Source organism: Antechinus flavipes, chromosome 1 (genome assembly GCF_016432865.1).
Source record: "Antechinus flavipes isolate AdamAnt ecotype Samford, QLD, Australia chromosome 1, AdamAnt_v2, whole genome shotgun sequence".
In the NCBI taxonomy this organism is placed as follows: domain Eukaryota; kingdom Metazoa; phylum Chordata; class Mammalia; order Dasyuromorphia; family Dasyuridae; genus Antechinus; species Antechinus flavipes.
Window position 1 is genome coordinate 660,853,722 of NC_067398.1, and position 12,046 is coordinate 660,865,767.

Genomic DNA, 12,046 nt, shown 5'->3' on the forward strand with positions numbered 1-12,046 from the left:
TCCCATGTGAGCCTCCCAATTGTCCTGGGGGCTGTTTATTCCCATTTTACAGATGAGGGTATGGAGGGACTATATAAGTAAGTGGCACAGGCTGAATTTTGAATTCAGGCCCTTCTCAAACCCCTGAGTTTCAAAAGTTCAAAAACTTCTAATCAGCTATTCAAAAGTGGAATAGCATTGTAAAGCAGAGGATTATGGGAACATCACTGAAAATCTTCTGCAGAGATGAGGAACTCCTGTAGAAGAGATGAACCTTTATAGGAGTTATTTTCTCTCCTCCTGCCCGCCTCCCCCCCCCCCCATTTAGATGCAGATTAGACCGGATACCCCAAAGACTCATGCAGCAATGATTCTGGTTTGGTTTGCCCACTGGTGACATCATTTTCCCCACTGAGGGGCCAGTTAGCAGTTCTCATGAAGCCAGTTAGTGCTTTCCCTTAAAAGGGAAAGCTCTCATTGTGGTATGTCTAAGGGCTGCTGTGTTCCTTAGTCAACTTCAATGTAACGGGGCATGCACATTATAGGGTGGGAGAAGCCGGCTGTGACCCCTGGGGTCACCCAAGTAGTTCTAGGTAGTGGCCTAGAAAGGTGCAGGGTACAATTCCTGCACCCTTTTCTCTCTGCCTCTGATCGGAGCTCCACTACTAAATTACAGAGATGCTATTCTGGGCCTTCATTTCCTACATCTGGATTGCAGGGCAATGGCTGAAGCCAAGAAACACAATTTATGAAAAGCCTCGACTGCCTTTGGAGTTTAGGGAAAGAAAAAGAAAAACATCCACAGAATGAATAAACAAACAAAAACCCAGAAGGGTTCTCATCTCACTGGAGTCGGGAGCCTGGGAGTTTGACTCCTGGGTTTTCTTCCTAGATCTTGCTGCTGTTTTCTTACTGAACCAGTTAATCAGTACAGTCTTTCAGTTTGCCCATTAGAGAAGTGGAGCGCTGGTCACTTTGCAGAGTCCCAGGTGATTGGATTCCAAGATGAGTGGCATTTAGGTCCAAGTCCACGTTCTCAAGATAACGGGTGGAGGGAGAAGGAAGATCAGACTGGAACTCCAGATTTTAAGGATGTGGAAAATCTGCACCACTAACTGTACTCCCCAGGGGTCAGTCCAGGACAGTAACATGGTGCTATGAATGGCATATTGCTCAATTCTGACTCAGTGGATAGAGTGCTGGCCCGGGAGTCAGATCTGAGTTCAAGTTCAACCTTCTATATCACTAGCTGTGTGACCCTGAGCAAGTCAATCTGTTTGCCTTGCTTTCCTTATCTGTAAAATGAGCTGCAGAAGGAAATGGAAAACCACTCCAGTACTGGCTACAACAATTCCAAGTGGGGTCAATGAAGAGTCAGACATGGCCAAAACACTCTGGGCAAATCACTTCCATGCAGGAGTTTGGGAAATAAACATTGAATTAGGCTCTTTCCTCACAGAGGTTACAGGAATAGACATAATCATGGTCACTAATAATAATACATGTGAAATAACTCAGACAAAGACGAAGGGCTCTCTGAGGTCCAAGGAAGACCAGCCACAGGTTCTGATTTTAGAGCAGCAGCATTTGAACTTGATTTTAAATAGGAAAGTCATAGGGGTGGAAACAAGCTAGTTGTAGTCAATCTGTGGAGGTAGAAGGGCATGGAACCCATACTACGGACAGGCTGACGAGAGCTGTGAGTGCCAGGCTAAGTAGTGTGGACTTGGCAGGCACTATGGCTTTTAAATAGAAGAACATGTTCAGATTGATGCATGAAGATGCATCTGGCGGCTGCCTGAAGGATGGCTTGGAGGAGGGTGGGGGCGGGAAAACCAGTTATATGGTAGTCCTAGGGGATACTAATGAGGACTAGTGTTCGGCTGGGAACAGTGCGACTAGATGGGAGACACTGGGGCAGTCTGAGCCTCTGTCTCCTGTAAAATGAGGGGGAGGATTGGGTGGTCCCGGAGGTCCTTCAGGCTCTTACAATGATTCTAGTGAAAAGAGATTCTTCATGAAGAACAAATTAGCCTCCACCTATGGGGAGACGTACTTAGACCCAAGGTGGTTGGGCTTTGAAACATGAAAGCCTGAAATGTATCAGCTTTGTGAACTGATAGAGGGGCAGGAAGCATCAGGCGGGCAGAAGGGTTCCATGGTCCCAACCTCGTCATCTGAAAGACCGGCCGTGCGAGAGCCTCAGGCTGCGCTCCTCACAGCGGGCGTGAGGTCGGAAAGATCCGCCAGGTCCGGCTCTGCCAGGGGCGCGCTGCCTTCGCTAAGGGGGCATCTGTACCTACTGCTCTCCTCTGACCCCCCCAGGCCAGCAGGCAGGAGCGCCGCCAGGGCTGCTGTCTGTGCCTGCCTTGGAGCCGCCCACTCCTCAGTTGTGAGGTGTGGGATGCGGGTAGTGCCCTCGGTGGCATTTGGCACGGTGGGGGTGGGATGGGCAGAAAAGCAACTTGCAGCTCCAGAAAGGCCGTCTCAGTCGGTTTGTTTGCCAGCATGGACGGGCTTTGTTTTCTCTTGCTCTGGGGTGTGTGTGTGTGAGAGAGAGAGAGAATACTTGTGCTTTTAAGATGAATAATAAAAGAGAGCTCTTGGTCTTTGGAACTCACAGCCAGGCTGATCCCCCTCTGAAATAAACCCTTGTTTTGGAATAGAGGGGCCCAAACTCCCACTGCCCGAAGCCCTCGTGCTGAGGGAATGGGAGCTGTTGTCAGAAAGGTCACGGGAGAAGGACTGTGTGCACAGTGCAGGGCCATTATGTCCGTTACAAGGGAAGAGGGAGCGCAAGAGCAGACTTGGGGAGCAGTTGCAGGCCGTCTAATCACCAGCTTTGAGCCAATTCAAGTAGAAGGTATGTGACTTTATTTAAATAGCTCAGTAGTATCAGTTGTCTTAAAAATTTTTTTAAATCCCAAACCCATGAAATATTAAGGACAGATTGGAGAATAACCAAGAAACAAAACACAAACAATTATATTGATAGAATCAGTTGGAGGAACTGAAGAGAGAATTGTCATTTGGAACTCTTGGTTCTTCTTAGGATAACAAAGTGCCCATTTGTCATTTGGTCTGAAGCTGCATCTCTGATCTCACTGGAAATGAGGATCCACAGTATGGAAGACTCACTTCCATCGCATAGGTGAGGATGGGGATGGCCATGGCTTTCTGCCATATGTGGAAAGGGAGTCCCAGCCACGGTGGAAAAATATCACAGAACAAACTATATGCCTTTGAGTTCAAAAAGGGACACGGAAGATGAGCCCTCAATCTCTCCGCGACAGCAGTTTCTATCTTCCCTCTCTCTGCAAGCTGTCTCTTTAGCCTAAGAATATACCCTAAACAGATCTGGTTCTTACAAACCGTTAAATCCTTTAAAAACAAAAAGCAAAAAAGCAAAACCACAACCTTCCTGTACCTTCTGCAGGCCTTGCAAACAATGTTCTGAATTCAGCAGAAGGATTCTCAGTCCAAACTAGCTTTGCCTAAAACCACCTCGGAGTCCTGTTAACATTGAGTGGGACGGAGGCCTGCTCCTGTGGTAGGTTTTCCCTGGCCAGCATACACTGGGCTTTCAGAGTATGAATGCAGCTGTATCTCACAGGACCACAGGGCAGTTCCGAGTGCCCCAGGAAGGAGAGCTCAGACCAAGTCAGGGCGGGACATTCACCGGGCTCAGCGGCCACCTCCCTGAAGCCGAGGCGCTTCTAGTCCCCAGGCCATATTTTCCATGGTACGATGCACTGCTCTTTGAAGCAACAAAGCTCCCCTTTGGGGCTCCCTGATTCCCTGAGAGCACTTCCTACACAGGTGGAGGCGAAGCCTGTGAAATTTTCTGGTAAAACAATTCTGTGGGACGCAAATCCCTGTCATACCATAAGGAATGGGAGAAGATCGCGTCAGTTGGGCTAGATGCAGATTGGGAGGAAAGAAATAGGAAGAGAAAGCGTATCTCCCCCACCTCTGAGGAGCAGCTTCATCGGCCCCGTGTCGCCAGTCGTTTCCGAAATCAGATGCTGTCTTCGTCCAGCATTTTGTTGATCCCATCGCAGATCCGCCGCAGGTGGGAGCGATAGGGCTCAGAGGGTCCGTAGAGGGCCGCCAGGAAGTCAAAGTCCGCAAAGTGGTTAAAGACGTGGTTGATGCGGGAATGGGACTTGCTCGTCAGGTGGGTGTTGACAGCCTGGTGCAGCAGGTCTCGGCACTCGTGGAGGGTCGTGGCCATGACCCGACGGTCAAACGTGAAGTCTATCTGGTAGAAGCTGACCGCGGTCATGGCCAGGTGGTGGACCTTCTTTCGGAAGCGTTCCATCAGCGCCAGCTCCTCCGGGCTGAACTGCCCATTGCGGTACAGGATGCCCAGCTTCATGACGACCTTGATAAGGTCCTTAATGATCTTTTGAGCCTCCTTACGGTTCCGGGTGAATTCCTTTGTCACCCTGTAGAGCTCATCCAGGACCTCACTGCTCGTATCGTCGATGAACACGCTGGCCATGGTCTTGGAGGCCATCTTGCTCAGGAGTTTCTTTTGAGCCTGCAGGGCAAGGTTCTTGGTGCTGAAGGTGTCCATGTTTGCTGAAGGCAGAAGAGGAAAGAGAGAAAGGAGGAGGAAAGAAAAAAAGCTCAAGTGAGTAATCCTTCCTCACACCCCAACTGAGTGTTTTCCAGCCACGCTTTCCCCTCCTCCCATCTTGGCTGGCTTCTCGACAAGGTGTTCTTCCCTTTCATTTTTGGGGTGACATCATTCCCCCCTTCTCCTCCCATTGGTGAAATAGGCCCTGTATGACTTAAAACAAGTCACATCTATAGAAGCCTTTTTCTCCTTTGTAAAATGGTGTCAAACTCTATTTCTGATTCTTAATGATCCTGACAGTCAAGAATCTTCGAATGACTTTTTAAAAAATTTAAAAAAAAAAAGATTTCAATCATATCTTTCAACTTCATACCACTGCATTTTCCTTCCCTTATAAGAAAGTTGAGTAAAACCACCTGATGCATCAAGATAGCTCTGAGTATAAATGACATTATGTACCTATGGGATTCTTACTTTTTTTTTTTTTTTTTTTTTTTGCTGAGGCAATTGGGATTAAGTGACTTGCCAGGATCACACAGCTAGGAAATGTTAAAGGCTGAGATTTGAACTCAGGTCCTCCTGACTTTAGGGCATTGCACCATCTAGCTGCCCTGGGATTCTCGTTTTCTAAGGAAAGGGGGAGAAGAGGTCTTTCTTCTTCTTCAAGACAAAGACTAGTCATATAATAACGTAATCAAAGTTTTTTGATTTGCTTTTTTTCATATACCACAATTTACCCAACCATTCTCCAAATGATGGGCATCCATTCATTTTCCAGCTTCTAGCCACTACAAACAGGGCTGCCACAAACATTTTGGCACATACAGGTCCCTTTCCCTTCTTTATGATCTCTTTGGTCGATAAGCCCAGTAGAAACACTGCTGGATCAAAAGGTATGCACAGTTTGATAACTTTTTGAGCATAATTCCAAATTGCTCTCCAGAATGGCTGGATCCGTTCACAACTCCACCAACAATGCATTAGTGTCCCTGTTTTCCCACATCCCCTCCAACACTCCGCATTATCTTTCTCTGTCATTCTAGACAATCTGACAGGTGTGTAGTGGTATCTCAGCTGTCTTAATTTGCATTTCTCTGATTAATAATGATTTGGCAGTTTGCTTTTTTAAAAAAAAGGCAAGTGACTGGGTGGTAAAGCAGAAAGATCTGAGTTCAAATCTGTATTCAGATACTAGTACGAATTTGGGCAGATCATTTTACCTGTCTGCCTCGATTTTCTCAACTGTAAAATAGGGATAATAACAGCACCTACTTACTTCAAAATGTTGTTGTAAAATTAAAATAAGATAATAATCATAAAGTGCTTAGCATAGTGCCTGGCACACAGTAGGGACTATATAAATGCTTATATCTCTCCCTTTCCTTCCCTTAAAGGAAGTAAATGAGTTCAGTTTAACAATTGTAAGGGAAAAATAATGAAAGATTTCTTTAACAGCAGGCGTATGGTGGGGGTGGGGGTGAGGGTGGGTTGTAAGTATTTTAAGAATTGGAAAGCAATTTTCTTGCTCCAGAAATCTGAAAATGACAGGTTGAGACTTTTGTCCCTCAGGGGACAGAGAAATATCTCACTACTTAACAAAGGCAATTTTGGCATTCTTGGGGAGTCAGAGAAGCCACCTTCTCTCCAAATACCTGGAAGATCTTGGAATTCCAAGTATCTTGGAATCATTCCTGAGTCTTTTCTCTTCTTCACATTCAAATTCATCCGTTTGTCAAGCCTTACCAGCTCATTCTATCCATAACAAATCCATTACCTCTTCTCTCCATTGTCACGGTCACTATCCTCCTGGAAGCCAGCAATACTTCTCTGGACTACTCTCTTGGCTTCTTAACAGGTCTCCCTGTTCTCAGTCTTCCTCTATTCCCATCCATCCTCCACACAGCTGTCCAAACAATCTTCTTAAAGCACTAGTCAGATCAACTCAGTCCCCTGCTTCAAAAAACTACACTGGCTTGATATTGACTCTAGGATAAAACCTGAACTCCTCAGCTTGGCATTTAAAGTCTGTCTCTAGCCTCCCTCTCTTTCCAATTTTATTTCACATAACTTTTCTTCATATGCTTTTTACATTCCATGCAAGACTATTTGTTTTTCCCCAAATGTGGCATTCCATTCCCTGCCGCCATGACTTTGTATGGTTGCTCTTCATGAAAGGGATGCATTCCCTCATCTCTGCATTTTGGAATTTTGAGCTCCTTTGAAGATGTAGCTCATGCACTTTTCCTGAATCTTTCTAGAGTTATTTCTCTCTCTCTCCTCAAATTATGTTGCGTCTTCTCCTCTTGGCAAATCATAAACTTCTTGAGGGCAGAGGTTGTTTTTATTTCTATTCCTGAATCCTACACTGCTCACTGTGCAATGAATAAATCCTTGTCTATCTGAAGATAAGCAGCTGTATCCCTATGGGGCATTTGTAGATTATCTTTTCCGGAAAATTGTTAAGATCATGAAAACTGGGACTTACCATAATAACCTAAGTTAGCATAGCAAGTGACTTTAGAATTTAGAAAATCACAGATTTAGAATTGGAAGGGAAGTTAGAGGTAATCTAGTACAATCCTCTCATTTTTATAGATAAGGAAACTGAGACCCAGAAAGGAGTTTTTCCCAAGATCATACATGTTACTGAGTGGCACAATCAGGATTCAAATTCAAATCTTATGTGTCTCAACTCAGTTTCAGCACTCTTACTATTGCTTCATGATGCCTTGACATCTAGCCTATTTTCCGGATAAGGAAACTGAGGTCCAGGAAATGATAATGACTTGCCCAAAATAACTGCTCTTCCGTTATAGCACTTTGAAGTTTTCCAAAGCATTTTCTGCACAACAATCCTACAAGGCACATGGGGGTCATAGTCACACACATGTGATCAAGCATTGAAGGAAGGTCTTCTACCTAAACCCCAGGCTCCTTCTGCAACACAATGCTAAATTTTTTTGCTGGGAAGAGAATTGCTCCCACTACAGCCTACCTTCTTATGCAAGCATAGGCTAGTAGAAACATCATAGGACTTAGGGTCAGAAGACTTAGATGTGAATTCTCACTCTTGTTATTTGATACCTAATTGCTTCATTCTATAATTCCTAATTCCACTCAAAGTTCCTGGTTCAATAACAGATTCAATCACAGGATGGCACACCCAAAAGCTAGTGCCATTCTGTGGGCACTGCCTTCTGGGAACAGCCTAAGTGTTTTTGGCAAGGGTAGGTTCCTGCAACTGTGACCCAAGGAAGCTTGTCCTGAAACTAGCCAGCAAGAAAAGGTAGTCCGATCTGCTTCGGGTTATGATAAACTATTTGGAAGAGTATATGTGGTAATCATCTTTGCTTTGTGTAAAGGTGAGGGAATATGGATGTTGAATATCGCATATGCTGTCAGATGGATCTCCTTTGTGAGTTAGTTTTGCTTAGCTATTTTTCTTTGCTACAAGGGAAAGGGTGGGGATGAATAGGAGAGGTGTGAAAAGAAGAATACAAGGAACAATATTTCTATGAGTGAAAAACAAAAGACATCCAAAAACTTTTAAAATAAAATAAAAATTTTAAATAATGAAAAAGGGTAAAGGACCCATATGTGCAAAAATGTTTGTAGCAACCCTTTTTTGTAGTGGCAAGGAACTGGAAACTGAGTGGATGCCCATCAGTTGGAGAATAGCTGAATAAGTTATGGTATATAAATGTAATTGAATATTATTATATGCATAAAGAAAATTAATTGGTATAAATGTAAGACAAATTAGAGGTGGAGGAAGAGACAGAGACTTATATGAACTGATGCTAAGTAAAGTGAGTAGAACCAACAGAATACTATACAATACTAACAATAAGAACATGTGTTGATCAACTGTAATAGATTTAGCTTTTTCTAACAATGAGGTGATTCAGACCAATTCAGACCTGTGATGGAAAAAGCCATCTGCATCCAGAGAGAGGGCTACGGGGTTGAATGTGGATCACAACATAATATTTTCACCTTTGTTGTTGTGTATTTGCTTTTTTTTCTTTCTCATTTTTTACCTTCTGATCTGAATTTTCTTCTTTTCTAAGGCTTTTTTAAATTAAAGCTTTATATTTTCAAAACATATGCATGGATAATTTTTCAACATTGACCCTTGAAAAACCTTATATTCCAAATCTCCCCCTTGAACCACCTTGTCCCTTAAATGGCAAGTAATCCAATATATGTTAAACATGTGCAATCCTTCTATACATATTTCTATAATTATCTTGCTGCACAAGAAAAAATCAGATCAAAAAAAAATGAGAAAGAAAATAAAATGCAAAAAACAACAACAAAAAGGGTGAAAATGCTTTTTTGTGATCCATACTTAGTTCCCATAGTCCTCTCTTTGGGTGTAGATGGCTCTCTTCATCACAAGACCATTGGAACTAGCCTGAATCATCTGATTTTTCTTCTGCAACATGACAAATATGGAAATCTATTTAGAAGAATTGCACATGTTTAACCTATATTGGATTATTTTCTGTCTAGAGGACGGAGGGAGGGAGAAAAATTTGGAATGCAGGGTTTTTGCAAGGGTGAATGTTGAAAACCATCTTTGCATGTATTTTGAAAAATATAAAGCTTATTACAAAAAAATGACACAGATATGACATATATGAATCACACAGATAAGCATATATGGATGGAATGCAGTCTGCCTGATTGGAAGGAATATTCAGATCAATATGACCACAGAGAGGTTTGGTTCTTGATCAGTCTTCAAATACTTCCTGAGCAACTGTGCGCTTTTGGTTTTACCTTCAAGGCTTGTTAGATTCAGTAAACCCACTACCTGAAACCTAAAAATAGAGTCAGAACAGTAAGCTCATAGAGCCAAAAAGGAACTTGTTAATAGAGGCCAATCTTCTCATTTTATACCTGGGAAAAATCTTTTGGATGGGGAAGAGACTCTAGTTACTTAGTGACATAGCTGACCCAGAACCCAGCTTTGCTGGCCCATCATCCAGGGCACTTTCCATTGTACCACCCTAATGTACTTTCCCTTAATGCATTCAATTCCTTTATTATTCCTTCCTCCATTCAGCAAACATTTATGAAGCACCTACTAAGTGCAAAGTTTTATTTCACCAAGTCCTAGCATATATGGTACCTAGAAAATGCTTCATAATGAGTGCTGAATGAAAGTTTGAAGAACACATTTTTTTAAGTTTAATTTGCATGATTAACATTTTCTCCATCACTTTTTTAAGTCTAGACAATCAGCAACATAAAAAACCCCCAAGCCATAAGCCTTATTTTGGATCTTTTGCCAACTTACAAGGTATAATGGTCACACGACAAATTTAACAATTATATCTTTTGAGCAGTTCAAGATGACTCCAGTACAACTCTGGACATTTACACAGGTAAATAAATATGACATAATATGAAAGAAGAAATTTTTTACACAATGGGGAAAACAGGAAAGGCTTCCGGTAGTAGGTGGCCCCTTCAGTTGAGCTTGAAGAAAGCAGATTTCTAAAGAGCCAGGTGTGAAAGAGAACATTTCACACATGGGCAATGAAGGAACAGAGACTGGAAATGGAATAGCAAAAGGAGGGCAGTTTGGTCAGAATCTGTAGTTTGTAAAAGGGAGAAATATGAAGATTGAATGTGAATCAAAGCATACTATTTTCACCTTTTTGTTGTTGTTTGCCTGCTTTTTTTCTTTGTGTTTTTTCCCCTTTTAATCTGATTTTTTTCTGTGCAGCATAATGAGTATGGAAATATGTTTAGAAGAATTGTACATGTTTAATCTATATTGGATTGCTTGCTGTCTTAGAAGGAAGGAGGAGGAAGAGGGAAGAAAAAATGAAAAATTTGGAAAATTTGGTTTTGCAAAGGTGAATGTTGAAAACTGCCTTTGCATGTATTTGGAAATGTATTAAATAAAATATAAATTTAATGTATTAAAATAGAAATGTATTAAAAACAAAACAACAACAACAACAACAAAATTCTGAACTTTTAGATTTATAAAGCGCTTTCTTACAATGATGCCTGGGAAGTAGAATTCAGAGGATCCAGACCTGGAAGGTCTCTCAACACTGTTCAGTGAAAGGGATCTGTGAACTTGATTGATTCACTATGATTGATTTCTTTCATAAATCCTCTGCATTTTGTTTTGTGCATTTAAAAACATTCTTCTGAAAAGGGATCATTAGGCTTCCTCATTTGAACTGCCAAAGGGGTCCATGACACAAAAAAGGTGAAGATCCCCTTCTTTCGTTCAGTCCTCTCCTTTTGCAGGAGGAACCTCAGAGGGAGAATGTGATTTTCCCAAAGTAGAAGAATCTCAGGGCTACTGACACTGAGTCTGAGACTCTTTTGATCCCATAATAGTATATTACTACCCTTGTTTCACAAACTAAAAAAGGAAACCCAGAGTATATCCCTGCTCCTTAATTAGTTAATGATCTGGCCGAGATTTGGACCCCGTTCTCTCACCTCTGAATTTAGAGCCCTTCACTACATCACAATAGAGTATTTTTATCCCCATTTTGGCGATGAGGAAATAGGCCTAGAATAGGCCTTTGTTACAGGACCAGTAAGTGATGAGCTGCAGGATTTGGATGGAGGGCCCCTGATTATAGGCTGCCTTCTGCCCACTATAATTAACCCAAAGCACTTCGCACTTAAGGTAAAAAGCCTTCCTTGGTCATCCAGACCCCCAGCTCAGAAGATAAAAGGGAATTCTTCCTGGACCCCAAAGCCTGGTGTAGATTAGCAAACTAATTAGAACGGAGCCACCAAGAAATTTATCGTGTCCATGCTTTTCACACAGAGGTATTTATGGCTTTCTGGAAAAGCAACGGTTTGTCAGCATTTCCTTTGATGTGAAAACATTGATTTTTAACAGCGTGAACTTTGGACAGGGGGCTGGCTCCCACTCGTAATAAAGAGCAGAGAAAATATAGGGGCAGCCTTGCCTGTAGCAGTACAGGGCTCCTAATGGACTTATCATTGAATTACTGGAGGGAGAGGAAGAGGAGGAGAAGGAGCAGGAGGTGGCACAACTGAGGTGGTCAGGACCTTGGCAGAGATCTAGGCTGCCTGTAGCCCAGTTGTAGTTTTGTTATTTTCCAATGAGGAAAGTTTGGGCTGGTCACTCTGTCCTCTGGACCTTAGTTTTTCCATTTTTAGATCCTAGGGTTTTGAGCTGAAAGACCTCTTAAAAGATTATCTAGTTCAACCTTTGTTTTCCAGATAAGGAAACTGAAGTCCAGAGAGGTTAGGGGCTATTTGTTCAAGGTCACACCATTAGAAAACAATAGACAGGATATTAGAACCAAAGGGCCCTCCCAGCTCTGACCTTTTCTGTTCTAAGGGCCCTCCCAGCTCTGACCTCCCAGGTTCTAAGGGCCCCCCCAGCTCTGACCTCCTGGGTTCTAAGGCCCTCCCAGCTCTGACATCTCATGTTCTAAGAGCCCTCCCAGCTCTGACCTCCTGGGTTCTAAG

At 42.8% G+C, this 12,046-nt stretch overlaps 1 protein-coding gene across 3 annotated transcripts in view; it reads right to left on the reverse strand.

Annotated features, from left to right (window-relative positions):
* Positions 1-2,830: 2,830 nt before the first annotated feature.
* The window catches only part of TNFAIP8L1 (TNF alpha induced protein 8 like 1), a 29,519-nt gene continuing 20,303 nt past the window's right edge, over positions 2,831-12,046 (reverse strand). For all 3 annotated transcript variants that reach the window (XM_051971846.1, XM_051971847.1, XM_051971845.1), the window contains exon 2: positions 2,831-4,563. In XM_051971846.1, the coding sequence (XP_051827806.1) occupies positions 3,998-4,558 (561 nt within the window). In that variant the 5' untranslated portion in view covers positions 4,559-4,563 and the 3' untranslated portion in view covers positions 2,831-3,997. The remainder of the gene's footprint in view (positions 4,564-12,046) is intronic.